At 42.5% G+C, this 17,710-nt stretch overlaps 1 protein-coding gene across 1 annotated transcript in view; it reads left to right on the top strand.

The window, feature by feature from the left end:
* Positions 1-14,468, top strand: part of AMMECR1L (AMMECR1 like) — a 15,084-nt gene extending 616 nt beyond the window's left edge. The window contains exons 2-7 of the mRNA XM_039728052.1: positions 1,798-2,242; positions 7,356-7,466; positions 7,948-8,062; positions 8,785-8,875; positions 9,842-9,938; positions 11,079-14,468. Of these exons, the coding sequence (XP_039583986.1) occupies positions 1,836-2,242; positions 7,356-7,466; positions 7,948-8,062; positions 8,785-8,875; positions 9,842-9,938; positions 11,079-11,190 (933 nt within the window). The 5' untranslated portion in view covers positions 1,798-1,835 and the 3' untranslated portion in view covers positions 11,191-14,468. The remainder of the gene's footprint in view (positions 1-1,797; positions 2,243-7,355; positions 7,467-7,947; positions 8,063-8,784; positions 8,876-9,841; positions 9,939-11,078) is intronic.
* Positions 14,469-17,710: the final 3,242 nt, after the last annotated feature.

The following is a 17,710-nucleotide window of genomic DNA, read 5'->3' as shown; positions in this document are numbered from 1 at the left end:
GGGCCCCCGAACACCCCGCAAAGTTTGTGTGCGGCTGCCCGGGGCTCGCCCCGCCGCCCCGCCGTGCCCCCCGGCCGCGGGGCGCTCCCGGGAAGCGGGGCGGGCGCCGAGCGGCCGCCTTTGTTAGGCCCCTGCTGCAGGGGAGGGGAGACGAGGGGGAAGCTCCCCCCTGCCCCTGCCACGTCTCCGGTCTTGAATCGAGTGTTGTGCTTCCAGATAAATAAATGGTGATTTATCTTCCACAATGCGGCTGAGCATAACTGGGGAAGGCTCATAAGGCTCAGCACCCTCAGACAGCCAGAGCCGGGTCACTTTTAACAGGCAGTGAAGAATTTACACGGTCGCTTTGTCAAAGTTATGCTTTTCTTTTGCCTGGTTTGGTTTCTTTTTGGTTTTGGGGTTTTTTTTTTAAATTTTATTATTATTACAAAAGTAGAGATCAAAGAAAAAAAATACCATTTTGCTTAGGTCTTGTAAATTGTTCCTCATGGTCTTTCTAAAACCTTGAGGGGATTCCTAAGCAGAGCAAGCACTGCGGGTGTGCAGGCTGCACCTCTCAACACCCTTCACATCCGTTCTGGTTCAGTTCAGAGTCCTGTGACTCCTGCTGTGACCGGTGAAACTTCAGAACAAAGTTTACTGTCTTTGCACGTGCAGAGGAGGCAGGGAGTTGTCACAACCTGAATTTCAGTGCGTTTCAGCCATCCCTCGCCCCCCAGCACTGTGTGTGCTCTCAGCTTGGGGGGGTTGGAGGGCTGCTCCGGTGCTCACAGCAGCTCCCTGGTGCTGCTGGGGGCTGAGGGTGACTTCAGTCCCCCGTGGTGTTCCCTGCCTCACCTGCCTGTGCTCTGAGCCCCATTTGGCAGCCTGGTTTTCTCTCCCCTGTACGTTCAGATCTCACGGTGATGTTGGTGTTTAAGCTCCTGCCCCTGACCTGTAATCCTTGCCTATCATGTTTGTTCATCTCTGTCTGCACAGCCTTTCCTCCCTGTGTTTGTTCCCCCCCTTCGTGTGCTGCATGAGCTGATATTCTCATCTTTGCAGGCAAAACACTGCTCTGGGTTGTTGGGGTGTTTGTGCCATGCCTGTTTCCTGCTATTATCACTTTCCTCTGTTCAGACCATGCTGGCTTCAGCTCTTCCTGTCGTGCACATCTTGCCTGCTCCCCCTGCATGTTTATTTGGGAGCTGTATTTGTTCACCCGGTGCCAGAAAGTAAATGCAGATTCCAGTCTGTGGTCTGGAAAATCGTCTGTAGTTCAGAAAATGGTGGTTTCAGTGCTTTTAGCTCCTCTTTGATGTTGCCAGTGCTAAATCAAGGGCAGCACCCCTGGGAGTCCAGCCCCAAAGGTGTCCTTTTGGGTTGCTGTCACTCTTCTCTCACAAACAGAGATAGGAAATGCACTTTTTTTGCCACTGGTTCAGGCATTGACTGAGGAGGAATGGGTGAGCAGGAAAAGTAGTGGGTAGGGTGTATCTGTAGTCCCAAGTCTTTTTTCCTTCTGTTTTCCCACAGGTTTGTTCTTTTTATGGGAAGTCTGGTTACATTTTTTTGTGATGAGCCACCTATTAAAGTGTTCAATACCTTGGAAAGTGTGATTGCATGCAGGTTGTGTCCATACTCTTCCAATCCATGTGTGAAAACACAAAACACCCATTCTGCTGAGCTGCCTTTGGTGCTGTGCTTGGTCACTTGGTTTGGAGGGTTTTCTTCCTCTGTTTGCAGCAGAGGCAAGGAAGCTGCTGTTGGTTTTCCACCTGTAACTCTTTGTGTAATGCTTTTCCCCCTCCACGCCAGGGTTCTGCAGTGCTCCAGGCAGCGAGTTTTGAAGCAGGATGGGAAAAAGACGCTGTGTTCCTCCACTTGAGCCCAAGCTGGCAGCTGGCTGTTGTGGGGTGAAGAAGCCCAAATTGTCTGGGAGTGGAACGCACAGTCATGGGAATCAGACCACAACTGTACCAAGCTCCAGTTCAGGTCCTCTCCAGAACCACCAGCATACAGATGGGAATAATGGAAGGGAGAACGTATCTGACTTGACTTTGGGCCCAGGAAATTCCCCAATTACTCGAATGAATCCCACTTCAGGAGCTCTGAGCCCACTTACTCGGCCCAATGGAACTGCCAACAGCACCAAGAACCTGGTGGTGACAGCAGAGATGTGCTGCTACTGCTTTGATGTACTCTACTGTCATCTCTACGGGTTCCCTCAGCCACGGCTTCCTCGATTTACCAATGACCCCTAGTGAGTACAGCCTGACGTGGGAGCAAAGCTGGGAAACAGCTTCCAGAGCTGTGGGAAGGGGGAAGGGTTTCCTTTGGGAGCAGGAAGAGGGGTGTGCAGGGGGAAAGGGGGGCACTCTGCTGCTTGCTTTGTCTGCTGGGAACAAAAGGATGCACTGTAAGTGCACAAAAGATTAAAGTGCTGTTTGTTGGTGGAGGTGAGTGAGCTTTAAAGAGTGTCCTTCGAGAGAGAAAGGGCTCAGCTCTACAGCAAGAGCTGGGCCAAGTGTGAAGAGGTGTGGTGCTTCTTCAGCTCACAGTCTGCTGTGTTCTTTGTGGAGGAGTGCAGACCCACTTCATGGCAGTGTTCTGGTAAAGTTTGCCCCCTTCTTTGTAAGTGGATTCCTCTGTAAAAAATTAACTGAGTAGTGCCACCTACAAAATTGTACTAGAAAACCAGTTAAATAATATCATTAATTTGAAGAAGCTCCAGCTTCTAATGTGAGACACTGACTTGGAGAGGGGAAGAGACTTCCTTCTGCACAGCAATGGAAAGGGAATAAAGTAAAAAGTTGAAGTTGGAACAAGTTTCCAGCTCATCCTGAAACAAATGCTGGGCTGGTGAGGGTTGGACAAGGACACTCAAAGAAGTTTTCACCTGTCCAAGTGAATGGGTTCAGCAGGGAGGGGAAGTTAAAAATTACCAGTTATAGAAGATGAAAGGAGGAGATCGTGCTAGCTGAGCAATGTGGGGAGAAATCCTGGAATCATTTAGGTTGGAAAAACCTTTGAGTCCAACCATGAAGCCAGCACTGCCAAGAGAGTTAACTTTCAAGGACAATACCAAGGTTAGGAGGAAAGGAGATGTGTATGAGCAGGAGTGAGGAGAAGGATTTATGAAGCTGTTTCACTTTGGTGAGATTTAGCTGATGTTTGTCTGAAGGTTGACTGCGTAGGTGTGGAAATGTTAATGTTATTAAAATGTTTGTTAGAAGAATTATATGGGAAAGATCAGTGACAGATGGACCTTCTGACACTCCTCCAGGGCCTCCTCCAGAGCAATAGATAAAATAAAAAGTTGCTGACATCCTTAATTTAAGCTAATGAATTTTAAATTGATGTAAAGAACAATGGCTTAAAACAGGTCAAGGACTTTGTGTAGTCAGTGTGTGCCCACCTTTCTGCTGCCAGGGTGGATGCAGGCTGTGCTTCCATGCAGTTATTATTCCAGCTGGATTATGATACATGTCCTGAATGCTGCTGCAGAGTAAGCTGTTTAATACTGTACATACAGATGGACAGAGAAATGCTCTGGTCTAGGATATCAAATAGCTCCAGGGAGTCCCCAGGCTGAAACATTTCTGGTGTTCATAAAGGGAGCTGAGTGGGCTCCCTTTGGAGCATTTGCTGTCTGGCTGGTTGTTGTTTTGCCTCTCAGAGTGCAAAGGGTTATTGGCTGTTGCTGTTAAGCCGGTAAGAGATGGTTTTATAGAGCTGCATTCTTTTGGTGTCAGAGGAGATTGCTGGCTGGATTTTGTTGCTTTTTCTGTTGACTAGTATCAAAAAGGATATCCTTTGGGGAATAGCAGCTGCTTGAATTTTTATGCCCAGATTTGAAAAGTTAAAAATTGTTCACTGGTTATTTCAGTGCTCATGATTACAAGTCTTTTAGATCAGCACACCAACAAAGCATAACCAGCCCTTCCCTTCTCTTCCCCTGTCAGCAAATGCTTGCCTGGATTTTCTTGTGTTTCAGCATTTATTCTGTTGCTTCCAGGAAATGGATGTACCCCAGGGAAAAGCATGGGGTTTGCTCTCTTGAAGGGCAGCACACAAGGAAGAACTGCCCCACTTGAGACAGTCTTGTAATGCACTTCAAGCCAAATGTTATCAAACACAAGAGTAAGCAAAGTGAAAATACAGAAATAATTTGCATTGTGGCCTTTTGTGACATCATTAATGTCAATGTAAGAGATCTTTGGACAAAACAAAGGTTTATACCAGGAGTCTCTCTGGACAAGCAGAGAAGAGACTGTTGATTGAATAAAAAGAGGCACATCCTGTTCTTAGACTGGTTTTTAAACTGGTGCTGAACTTTATAGCAAAGCTAAAAGCAGGTGTGAAGGTCAGGGTTTGGCATAAACAGTGTAATAACATGCAAGTTACAGGGTTATGGACTGAAAACCATATGCATTTCAGTCACCAGCCTGAGGGGATGTGCACATGGACAGCACTCTAGATGGGAATTATGGAGCTGGAAGATACCTTGAAGTAAAGTTCCCTTATTCCAGTGTTAGCAGTGATGGTCACAGGTCAGTGAAGAGATGGTGGCATTGAAGCCTTGTAGTTATGTCTGAATTAACTTGGCAAAGGAAGGAAATATCCCCTTTACTCTTCAGGTTACTGCAAGTATTTACAATTTGAAACCTTTGCAGGTAGTTGATTGGTTACTTTTTCCACTTTTGTACTCCAGTCTGATGTTTTAATAGTGGGTATTACAAACTGGTGCTAAAACTATATTATACTGGAAGTTTCTAGTTGCCATACAAGACAAATAATAGAATACTTACATCATAAGATCTGTTCTGTAACAGCTTTTTCCCTAGTACAAGCTAAAGCCTGATTCAAATAAACTGTACTTTTCTACTTTAAAATTCCCTTTGTAGTTGCAATTGATGAAGCTAATTTTTAGCTGCTGTTAGTTTTAGTTCCTCTCAGCCTCAAAACCCTCATCAAACATATATAAAGTGGGATGTTGTGGCTGGGGAAGGAAGGTTGACATAATCTGCTGAGGATATGGCTGCAAAGTACCAGTAAATGCTCCTGGGTGAGCATGGACAAAAGATTGTTGTGACTTTTCTCAGTACATCTGGGAAATAACACTTTTCGAGGAGGGGCTCTGGAACAATGGCCTTATTGTCAGCTGCACCTGCAATTTGCTGAGTGCATTTATTCTTCAGAGACAGAAACATCATCTTCTCTGCAGTGAAAATAGTGAAATTTTATCTGTGTGTACAGAATCATATCTTTTTTTATTCCTCAGTTGTTCTGACCACAATGAAAAATGGTTTTAAATGTGCTTTAAGGTATTTTAAAATATACAGCCTTCAGAATGCAATTATCCTCTCCCCTCTGATAATATCTGTTCTATTATAGATGCATAAAGCTGTGCTGCAGCTCAATGGAAGGATGGGTTGTGGGAATTTTTCCCCTTTGGAAAGGGGAAAGAGGTAAATTGAAAATGTGAACCTGCAATTTGTATTGAAGGGGAATTTACTTAGATTTGTATTCTGTGAGTGGTGGTTTTTATGTCCCTAGCCTTTTCTCTTTGGGTTGAATGTCACCTGGACTGAGTAGTGCTTTCAAAATTTTTATTAGATTAGGGTAAATTTCCACTGAACTTGTGACAGTAGTGTTTCTCACAGATCTCCTGTGTATGTTTAGTGTCTTTTTTTTAAGTTTTCAAATGTATTTTCTTACACTCTTTTTCTGTTTGCTCTTTCAACATATGATAGACAGATAGATGAAAATGTAGAAAAATTATGTCCTGTAAGTGTTACTGGAAAACTAGAACAGCAAATCCCTTGTCTTGGTCAAGCCAACCAGGAGGTTGTTGCTGGGTGTGGAAGGATGTTTCCACTTCCTCTGTGGGCAAAGTCCTTCACAATTATCACTCAAGGGCTAATTGCTCTTTTGGGCATTGCTTTTGCCATTGCTCACAGCTGGTAACTGGATCCTGAATGATGAGTTTATGCTGATGGATTTCATTCCATTGTTGCTCTGAGGAACGTCAGTGGGCACTGAGTTATTACTGCAGTTTAAATGATGTTCTCACTACTCAGACATAAGAAGTTCTGTTGCTGTGTTTGAGAAATCATCCACACTCCATGCTGGTTTTGTTGTCTAACAGAACATCTCAGATATTTTTGTAAGGTTTGCTGCAGTGGTGCATTGCTCACAAAAGTTTCAAGAGTTTGAGGAAAGTGAGTGTCTGAGCTGTGTTGTCAGATCAGTCTTGATGGTTCAAATCTCCTGTCAATGTTTTCTTAATCTCAGAAAATCATATGCTATCATATTACTTAAAGTTCAGTAGAAATCCACAGACTGATGTCTTGCATTCAGTACTCTGAACAAGTCACAGAACCCCTCATCCTGTTTTTATAATTAGGTCAGCATTATCGGTTGCCTTACAAAATTTTGCAGATGTTTGGACATTCTTGTAGGGCTGCAACCACCACTGTCCTTTCAGTGCTTCTTTCTATGGCTCTTTGCAATTTCACTCACTCCTGTAGAAGTTAATTTTTTTTGTATTTAATGTTCACAGTCATCTTTACCTTTTTATCTCTTCTGTTATTCTGAAGTTGTTATTCTTGAAGGCCAAATCAGGAGTTGTGGTTTAACAGCTTGAAATGATCCTGCTGAGTTTGAGAATCTGCTGTTGTGCCTGTAAATTCGTGATGGTAGACAGGAAGGTGGGGATCCAGGTGATGTTTGAATAGGAACAATAGTGGTTTAGATATGTGTTCAAGAGAAGAAAATACATGTAAATACAAACCAAATGTAAGGTAAGCAAAAATGTGGACATAAACTGCTTGAGACTTAGAGATGGACCCAGAAGTCAGATCCTCGTGGAAGTAACAGGGAAAAATAATTTGGATTTCTTTTCATTGCTTAAAAAGCAAAAAAGAAAAGCTTCTATTGCAAATCTGATTTATAGAAGTGGTAGTATAAAGAACTAACATGCATCATCTGTATTAATTTCTATATGACCTAAGCTGGAAATTAGTGGATGTTACAAAGTGAGGCCAGTACTGACAGGTAATCAGTGGGATCAAATAACCATTTCAGTCATTAGAAGGCAGCACACCAGGAAGATGTCTGTGGAGGACTCCCAGAGTCCTGCTGGGAGGATGGAGTGTGCTGAAAAGGTGGAGGGAAGTGTTGGGGCTTGCATGTGAGAGGTGTGGGCATGAAGTTTTGTTCTTGCTAGAGAGCAGGTGAGCAGCCCTGCCTGCTGGGGTTTACTGGAGGGAGAGAGAGCAAAGGCACGGAGCTTTTTCGTACCTTGGTTGCCTCCCCTTAGCAACCAAATATCTTAGAGGCTGGAGGGTTTGTTTCTTTTTTTGCCTTTGCAGTCCACTCTTTGTGACGTGGAAGACGGGGCGAGACAAGCGGCTTCGTGGCTGCATCGGGACCTTTTCAGCCATGAATCTTCACTCAGGACTCAGGGAATACACATTAACCAGGTAACTGTCCAAAATGAAATCAGTATGAAGTGAACATGAAATTAGTTTGTTCACTGGAGATCTGTAAGGATTCAAGGTTAGGATGTTGGATCAACGTAGTTCAATGTAATGTGCTTCATAATGAACTAGACCTGAGTGTGTGAGAGTTACAGTGAGGTGATGTGTCGGGATGTAGTGGAACATCTTTGCAAAAGGTGAGTTGCAGTTGGCATTTTAAGGCTGCTGTCAAATCTACCTTGCATACTAACACTTTTGACATTTGTAGCACGTAATTTCTCTCAGCCTGCAGTAAGCATTGGGGAGCATCAGGAGGCTTGCCACTGGTATTACAGTTCATTAGATTGGGGAGAGATGCAAATCACTTTCTCTGCAGTCACAGAGAAGCATGTTTCATGCAGGCCTAATCAAAAGGGGAATAATTGAGCATCTGACACTTTATTTTGGTGCTTGTACTGGGTGACGTGTCTCCTCTTCCCTTTAGTGCACTTAAGGACAGCCGATTTCCCCCCCTGACCCGCGAGGAGCTGCCCAAACTCTTCTGCTCTGTCTCCCTCCTCACTAACTTTGAGGATGCCAGTGACTACCTGGACTGGGAGGTGAGAACAGGTGCATTTGGAACTCTGCATCACTCTCTCGTTCCATTCGGGTTCGGGTTAGTACATGGTGATGTATCTCCTTCCTTACAGGGGTGTTTGGGGGTAGAAGAGACTGGGAATAGAAGAAATGGGGCTGGAAAACTAGAAGGAAGGAAGGAAGAGGATGGCCCAGCAAGATGCTTTTGGTTGTGGGGGATCTGAATGGGAATAAAAGAAACATGAAAGTGGTTTATGGACTTGGCCCAATAGGAAATGGGTATAAATACTTGTATAAAAACCTGGGAAGTATTTTGATGGTGGGGATAGGAACTGGAAATAAAAAGTAGTTAAGACCAAAGGTATGAATGGTGTTTAGGACGTTGTACATTGAAGTGTATTTCATTCAATATATATATATTTGGACTTCATAGTCAGGCAATTTTAGGCATCATTCTTGCGTGCAGAGATTTTATCTCTCTTGAGTGACACAAGAGGTGGAAAACTGACAAGACTTAGCTCAGGAGAAGTGGCAGGGCCACTGGTGAGGCTTGTCTGGGAAGGGTGGCTGAGAGCTCCTTGTGAGACCTGCCAGGCAAGAGCAGAGTGGGGAGGAGAATGACCTTACCCAGGCAAAAGCCAAACTGTGCAGAGAGAGAGATGCACAGTGTTGTGGGAATGACAACTCAGTCATGGGCTCAGTGCTAGCAAACACCTCTTATCTGGCTGTTCATTTCCATCTGTAGGTTGGAATCCATGGGATCAGAATAGAGTTCATCAATGAGAAAGGTGTCAAACGCACAGCCACGTATTTACCTGAGGTTGCTAAGGAACAAGGTGGGTTTGAGATGGCAGCCCAACATGTCAACACACTGTGTCACAGAATTGGGTAACAATCTATCAGTTTGGGGCTTGGAATACAGTGCTGTCCTCACAGTGGTGCCATGGAATCACCAGGCTTAATCTGGACAACTGACACCTGGTACAGCTGCTGGGTTTTCATCTGGCCTGTCTCTCATCCCATAGCTTTGCACAGCTGTATTTTAGTGCCAGAATGTTTTAGGGCTGAAGAACTAGAGGATCTCAAAGTATGGATCTTGCAGCCTCATTGAGCATGGCATCTTTCCTCTTCTATGTTTCTCCCACCAGCTAGGATAACTGCACGCTGGCCAGCACCAACAGGAGAGTCACTTTCCTCCTCATTATTGCTAAAGTAGCATCCTCCAGAGGAGGGCTAGAAACACAGCCCCTCTGGAGCACACTTCCCACTCAAATAGAGTAGTGGTCACCATGGTAACTGCTCAAAATATTGCCTCCTCCTTTCCTCCACCTAGCAGAGTGGAGTGGTCGCATCCTCCTGGCTCTGGGGCAAAAGACTAAGGTAGGAACTTTAACTCTGATCTCTCACATAGCAGTGCACTGTGCTATCCCTAGAGAATCAACCCCAATTTGTCTATGTAAAGAGATTACTATTATCTTATTTTCAAGGCAGCTAAGTGGCACATGATGAAAAAATTCGGGGTCCCTGCAACAGTAGCAAGGCACAGACCTTTATAAGAAGACATGGAATGGAAATGGAATTGCTCTTTCATAGGCCAGCTCCAATATCAGTTTAAAGGGGTAGACATGTGCAATAGTGTGCATGCATCAGGCCACGTGTGTCCAGTTCAACACTAGGACTTCTAAAGCTCAGAGTTTCCTGTTTAGTTTTTTGTTTTTCTAGACTCTTTTTAATGCATCTCTTGTTTTTTTGAAATATTTTTTTATATTGAAAAATTTGCCTTTGCTTCTGTTTTTCAATAGACTGGGATCAGATCCAGACCATAGACTCCTTACTCAGGAAAGGTGGCTTTAAGGCTCCCATTACCAATGATTTTAGGAAAACAATTAAACTTACCAGGTAAGCAGATATATTTGTTGCCTTTTTAATTTTGCTTTATGGTGTTTTCTGGGTGATTTAAAATATTTGTGCTTGATGTAAGCCTTTATGCCTCTTCCAGAGGAGATGTAGTGTGAAAAACCAAATCACAAATGCCATGTGTTAGGCATATAATGCATATAGAATTAAGCACAATGTGTTTGGTCCATGCAGGATCAAAGTAGGAGTTTTTCTAAGTGTCACTGGCTTTAATATTACTATATATGTGAAAGATCAGAAGCAGGAGCTTTGAGAGTTGAAAAGGTTGATTTTTTTTGGCATCTTTTCAATGAACTTCCTTTTCTCAATGTGCTCATCTGTGAATGCTGTAACTGTTAGTAGGTGACACCTGTCTTAGAACCAAACCACACTCACATTTGGCTGGTTTTCAGAATTTGTTTGCTTTTCTGTAGTCCCAGCTGTCCTATTGGTTTCTGCCCCCTTTATGTTAGTAAAAATTGGGACTTTGTGGTTTTCTATAGAAACACTAAATTATCAGGTCATTCTTTACCTCTAGAGAAATGAGGTGAGTGTGCAGGGTTTTCTTTAACAGGAGATGACAGGGTGAAGGTTTTCATTAAAATCTCATGTAATGTGGTCTTAGTGCAACTCAAAACCACTTTGTAGCTGGCTGTTGTTTAGCATGCTTTAGAAGAGCTTGGAAAACTCCAGTCTCTCCAAAGGAACATCACATTTTATGAATTTTGATTGTACAACATGGACTGAGTCATTTATGTGCTATGATAAACCTTTTTTTAATTTCTTTCACTACCTTTTCAAATGTGGAGATAACCACAAAAGTAAACAATAGTGAAATACTAATCACTGTAGTTGAATCTTCTTCCAGCAAAATTTTCATGCAATTTGTACATAAAAAAGAACACAAACCAATCATTTATTTCCTGTGTGCTACTTCAGGCATCCCTTTAATTATCATCACCTTGATTAGGACTCACTTTTTGTGATCCTGGAGCTAATTCAAGCTCACACAGGTTATACATATGAGTGGGTTCCTCCTGTTCCTCAGTGGCTGTGGGCTGGAGGGGGTCCTGGGGTGAATGCTCCACGTGGAGTGGCTCCACGCTGCGCGCTCTGACGCTGTGTCTCCGCCTGTTCCCGCAGGTACCGCAGTGAGAAGGTGACAATCAGTTATGCAGAGTACATGGCCTCCCGCCAGCATTGTTTCCAGAATGGCACCCTTCATGCCCCCCCCCTCTACAATCATTACTCCTGACACACGGCTGCATGACCAGTCCCACTCCCCAGTCGCTGCCAACGGCTATGACATCATCGGGGCCGACGCCTCCTCTTCCTGGTCCAGTTACTTCTATTACTGCACCATTTTATGATGCTAGCTTCCGTTGCCAAGTCTGCCTTCCCACTGACCTGGGGGGAGGGTGACAGCGTGACAGGACTTCAGGGGCCCAAGCCTTATCTCAGCCTTCCCTCCCAGCGGGGGTTCAGTCGGATTGGGGCTCCATGCCTACGAACTGTCGTGAGGTGCAGAAGACCTTTGGGAGTGAAAGTGCTGCTTCGGACTGATCTGTTCCTGGCTGTTACTGACGCTCTGGAAACTGGAGTCGTTTGTTATGGAAGCCCCCCAGATCAAGTAGGAGCATTCCCCTGGCAGCCTGGGCAACGGAGTCCAACAAAACATTTTTTAGGTTCTTTTTAATTTTTTTTTAACCTCTGGTATCTGTTGTGTACTGAGAGCTGATTGCAGCCCCCACGCATCACAGGCGGACATCATGATATTGGGGAGGGTTGAACACCTGGATAGCACCCCATCCTCACGGACAGAAAACATGTGAAAAATTAACCCATTATTTAAATAAACCCTTGAAGGCTTTAAGGCTCGGATCCTTGGTAGGTTGGATTCTTGGTGATGAAGCCTGCTGTGAAATATAATGCTGTTTTGCTGTAAGAGAGTGACATGGCATTGCTGTGTACGCAGAGGAAAGGATCCTCGAGTGTCCCTGGACAGTCTTTGTTTTGACCAAATTTTGTTTCCAAATATTTGTAAGAGATAGGATTAGGGCTGGGGAGGGGTTTGCAGAGCATTGACTGCAGTCGTACAAGTGAGACCAGTGTCTGAAATTTGTTTTAAGTTAAGCTAACAGTCTTGGGGACCTTCCTTTTGATAGAACAGCCACTTTTGCCAGTATGACTACTGATTCTAGGGGCTGTGAGTGTTTCTGTTCATTCCAGGCCTGTGGAATGGTGCTGTTCAGTTTTGCTGGTAAGATTTATCTTACTCAGCTTAGTCATTGCCACGTCCAGGCAGTGAGTGGGGAAATCTGTATTACCCAAATGGCATGAAACTCTTGTGCATTCTGTGTTTCTTCTCCTGTGGTGGTTGGTGATCACAAGGAATACTCTTTTCTGAAAGGAAGATAGCAGTTGTTATTCTGCAGCATCACTGAGGGATGTCATAAACTCTAAGCTATGACACTCTTTCAATGAGATAACTGGACTTCAGAATACAATTGGGGGTGGGATTGCTTGGTTGGTTGGTTGGTTTTCTGAGCTTCTGGAGGGTCAGTAATGATTGGGGAAGAGAACACGAGTGCATAGCAGAGTCATGGCTGTTCAGTTGCACACATCTTCTGAGCCTGCTCGTGTGTTGTAATTGGCTGGTGTTTGAAGCCTGAAATTATGCTGTGGTATGGCAGGAACAGGGCTGGTAGGAAGCTGAGAGCTGCAGCGTGCTGCTCCTGGTCCTAAGGAAGCAAGGCACAACTTGTGCCATTTTGCTTCATGTTGGTGTAAGTTCTGCTGGAGGAGAGAGATGTGAGGGAGATTCCTCTGGATAAAGGTGCAATATTGACCCAGCTTTCCTTCTGTATTGGGTCATTCCTACAAATTGCCACTTTTCCCTTGTGATGTTGTTGAAAAGAATTGAAGATGAAAGGATTGTTTTGTGACTTCCTGCTGCTGAGAATAAATGAGTCTGGTTACAAACCACTGCAGTTTGTAGTTGCTCCCCCAGGTGCCGTGTAGTGATGGGGGAGGGTGGGGTCAGCTCCAGGCATACCACTCACCTTTCAGCTGTCAAACAGTATGATACATAGGGCTACACTCATTACTGTTCAAGTGTTCTATGTTAGAATTTAATTTCTAAAAGGTTTCAAAAAAGGCAAAAAAATGGTGCTAAAACTTCACCCCTGAGCACGCTCGGTGAGACTGGTCATGCAGGCATACTGTGCCAGGCTTTTCAACTATACTGTTTCTTTTTCAGGTGTTTGCCCTGTTCTGTGTCTTCAACAGTGTATAGTGTTTTCCTGATTTCAGTTTCTTTGACTAGGGGATGAATAAAGGGTGGGGTGGGGAGGGTTAGTTGTCATTTTTTTAAAGAACAGAATTTTAGGATTGAGTAACTTGGTTGGTTTAAGCCTGAAGTGGGACAGGTGGTTTGGGACTGGGGAAGTCTTGTCCTCTCCCACTTCTCTTTCCCCACTCAGTCTGTTTAAAAAAACACAAACAAAACATAAATGCCTCTAAATATGTACTGTGTTCTTGTCTTGTTGCAGTGAGAAGAGAAGCTGTCAGATCAGAACACTGATCTGCTAAGGAACAGGCCCTCTCAGCTTTAGTCCCATAAGGGTCCAGCTATAAAATCAGTTGAAAACTGTGTCAGTAGCTAAGTCAGCTCAGAGAAATGTATGACAAGGACAGGTGGTCTCAGGAAATAATCCCGTTTCTAGATCATTACATGGCAGCTATGCATAAGGATGAAAGAGGGGAACTGGGCACAAACCGTACTTTGAATTGCCTCAAGATGGAGACAACAAAAATCAGGCCAATAGATGTGAGATTTTCTCTGTGTTTGCTTGGCTGGGACAGCTGGTTAGAACTACTCCTCAAAGCAACTGTTACCTGGTTTGATCTGGATTAACTCATCCTTAGAAGCAAGTGCCTTTTGGTCTAGAAGGGCTTATTCTCATGACAACCACAAGTGATAAATAATCTCACTGCAATGATGAAATGTCTTTGTTTTACGGTAACTACAGGAGAATGTCTTTGATCACTGGAGTCTGTCAGTGTTGAAATGTTTCCACTGTGAGGTTCTTAATTTTTTTTTTTTCCATGTTGTTCAACAGTCAATCTCAACTGAAGCCATTTCGGTTTGGGAATGTTATATGGTCAAAATATCACATATCTACAATTTATCAGAACAAAAAAAATCTGTAAGGAAATCTAAGAGTTCATTTTAACCTTTGCACAGAATAATTTGTTTTCATAGTACATTAACAAACCTCTGCAGTCTTCACTGACTATTAGTGCTGTTTTCTGTTTGTATTCAGAAACTACATGTTGTTTTGTTGGGGGTTTTTTGGTTAATTTATTTCCTTAAAGCAGGAGACCTCTTTTGACCTACAGTGCAGAGACGTCAGACCAATTCTTTATATTACACTTGGTTGCCTCCTACCTATATAATAATTTCTGAGTGTAAATAATTGAACTCTATCCTCTAATGAAGTATTGTAGAGAATAAATCATAATGGATAAAGATTATTTGTACTGTCCTCTTTATATGAGTTCCCACAGCCTTTATGGGGGGATAAGATGAAATTGTTCTTATCTAGGCAATATATTACAGGTGTGAATAGCAAACCTGTGAATTGCACCACATGTTCAAAACCAGGGAGATTGCCAGAGTGGGGTGACACACCAATAATCAAACAGGCTCACTACAAGAAAGCAAGGGAAAATAGTAGGCAAGTTAAAACCAAATATTACATATATTTTGTTAATAAGGCATGGCAGTGTCTTTGTATCCTGATATAATGTTTGCTTGACAATAACTTTGTCACTTGTCATGATGGTGAAATGTATAAAGTACATACATGCAGAGTATTGTAAATCTTTCTCAAATTCAAAATTGTTCTTTTGGGGTTTTGTCTTCTAAAATGAACTGAGAACAAATTGTCTACACTTCAGGGCTATAGTCTTCAGGTGATCTAAAAACCTTATTTCAGAGGAATAAAACACCCTTCTTTCTAGATTCTTACTATTTTAATGTTTGCTTTGAGACAGAATTAGCTGAATTGTAAAATAGTTTTGAATTGGATCTCTGGCTTACATGTTTTCTCCAAACATTTTCAGATAATTGTTAACTTTTAATCTATGGGGGCTGTACAGTTAGAGATGCTGCATTTTCTGCCTGTGGCTCTTGGGAAGGGCAGCCCTGGATGTCAATGAACAGCCATAAAACCCTAAAAAACCACCAACCAAACCAAGGGGGAGGGTAGTTTTGACTTAAATATGCCTGAGAAGCTCATTTATCACAGAACAACTCCAAAGCAAAAACCTATTTTGAGGTGCTGGTACTAGGAAGGCTAGAAAGTCAATCCCTTGGGCAGTGTGAGCTGGGTGCTGTGACTAATGTGATTTCCAGGTGAATTCCAGCTGATTTGCTTTGTGAATTCTGAAGTTACCCATATCCCTCCTACCCCAGGGGAATTACCAAGGGTATTCTCTCAGCTTTGTTGGCAGGAATACAGTGCCTTAATTTGTGTATTTTGGTGTGGTATGCTTTTCCTGCTTGATTTTTTTTGTTTGCTATTGAATCAGACATAAAATCTTTGCCTGCTGTCTCTCATCAGAGGTTCTTCCATGCACTCCTGAGCACAGGAGCCCTCAGCAGCTCACAGGGAGGATGAGGCCAGGTAGAAGGGTGTGCATGTGACTGCACACTGAAATAGGTCAATCCAGGCTAAATATAAACCAGGATCATTCTCCTGGAAACAGTTTCTTCTGTTGTTACTTCTGTTTGAAATAAGAAACAAAATGAATTAGTCATTTAGCACCAAACCAAATTACTGAAAGATTAGCAGAAACTTCTAGAGGATACTTCAAAGGAAGAATATTTTAAACATTTTTTAAACTCAAAAAAGAAATTTGTTTTATCTGTGATGGAGAAATGCCATTTTTATCTTGAAGATAAAATGAAAATCAGAACACTTACCTATACAACTCCATAAATTAACATGTACACTGATAGGACATGGAGCAGTAGGATAGGAGAGTTCCAGTCTGTGAATATGTTTGATATCACTCTCAAAACACAGCAAGCACAGAAGAGTATTGTTCCATTTTCTTTAAAGTATATAATTCTACAAATGGAACAGTATCCAGATTATTGAACCATATTTTTTGTATGGTCAGCTAGACTGCTCTTAGAGTCAGATGAATTCTGGCATAAGTTATGTATTATACTAGTTGATAATGTCATATATGTATTAAAAACAGATCATGTAGTTTTGCATTCAGAGCCTTACTATGACTTTATTCCTGGATATTAACATAACTTCACTTTGCTCATACATGTTCGTTCGTTATGGTTCTGGATATATAATTTTCAATGGAGTAAAAATAAAGGTAAAATGGTGTGAAGACCTAAACCTGAAGAGTTATACTTCAAGTGCAGAGATAAAATCACACATGTCTGTGCAATGCTGGCTGCTGTGGCACATGGTGCTCTCAGTGGGTGGTTACCTCCACAAGGATCTACTGCTTTCACACTGGCACTCCATGGGAAAGATAATTACTGCTAGAAAGCTTGAAAAACTCCTAGAAAAATCACATTTCTTCTGCTGATGAATTAGAAGGAAGGCATATTATAAAACAGGTTTATGCTGGTAACAGGATATCCTTGTTGTCAGTCGTTCCTACATGTGATTACAGGCAGATACTTAGCTGAGCACTTTGTAAGGTCTGTGTAGGTGCAATGAGTTGTTCCAGGGTTTGTGTTCAGACTGTGGCTAACAGGAATTACCATGACAGGCATGGTAACAATTGCTCCTCAACACCATGTCTCCAGCAAAGATCAAAGCTTTTTGCCCTGGAATATGGAATATTAGATACTTTGTTCATGATAAATTACATTTGGCCAAGTATTCTTTTTTTTTTTCAATAAGTTTATTTTAGGATGTCCAGCAAAGCTGCCTGAAAGTTCCTTTAGTCAGTGACTATTTTAATCAAGCTCACCTTGCTTTTCTATGCATGTTTTGTTGATAAATGCCAAAACAGTAATTATTAGTGAGGAAGAAGCCAGTGCATTTTAAAAATAACAAAAGGTCAGGTACTCTGCTATGTTTGGGTTATTGCAGCAGCTGAGCAATATTTACTATGGGGTTTATAAATTTATTTTTTAAATTATTTTTTTAAAAAAAAGTGGGGGGAAGCTGCTTCCATTCAGGAACATTTTTATTTTGCTCTTGAGACCTTAACCAAACACATCAGTGATAATAAACTTAATCTTTCATGGTAGCCTCTTTAACTGTACCTGTAAAATCTTGGGTTTGTATACTTAAGTGGAATGGATCCTTGGGGAAAAACAAAAAGGGAAATTAATAACTGAAACTTCTGTGAGCTACCTACTGCTCTGAGAATCACAGTGCTCTGAGCTGACGGGTTATTTGAGCAGCCATCAGGATTCCAAGTGATTTTAAATGCTTCTCTCCTCAATCTGGCATGGATTTCCTTGTTTTCTCCTAAGCCTAATTGAAATTGTTTAATTTGCCAGATGTTCCCCAAGATATTTCCATTCCATCCTCCTGAATGTCTTTCTGCTTGTATCACTTAGCAAATTACTTTCCAGTCAGTTTCTCTGCTATGCTCATTATCCAGATAACAAATATTAAAAATCTATTATTTGATCTCTTCATATTCTTCTAATTTATTTTTAATTCATTCCTTTTCCCAGCATGCAGGAAACCATTCACCCAGGCTCAGACACAAGTTTATGAGAA

The sequence above is a fragment of the Passer montanus genome, unplaced genomic scaffold (assembly GCF_014805655.1).
Source record: "Passer montanus isolate IOZ18808 unplaced genomic scaffold, ASM1480565v1 scaffold63, whole genome shotgun sequence".
Taxonomy (NCBI): Eukaryota; Metazoa; Chordata; class Aves; order Passeriformes; family Passeridae; genus Passer; species Passer montanus.
The sequence above is the reverse complement of the archived record's forward strand: the minus strand, read 5'-3'. Positions and strand labels throughout refer to the sequence as shown.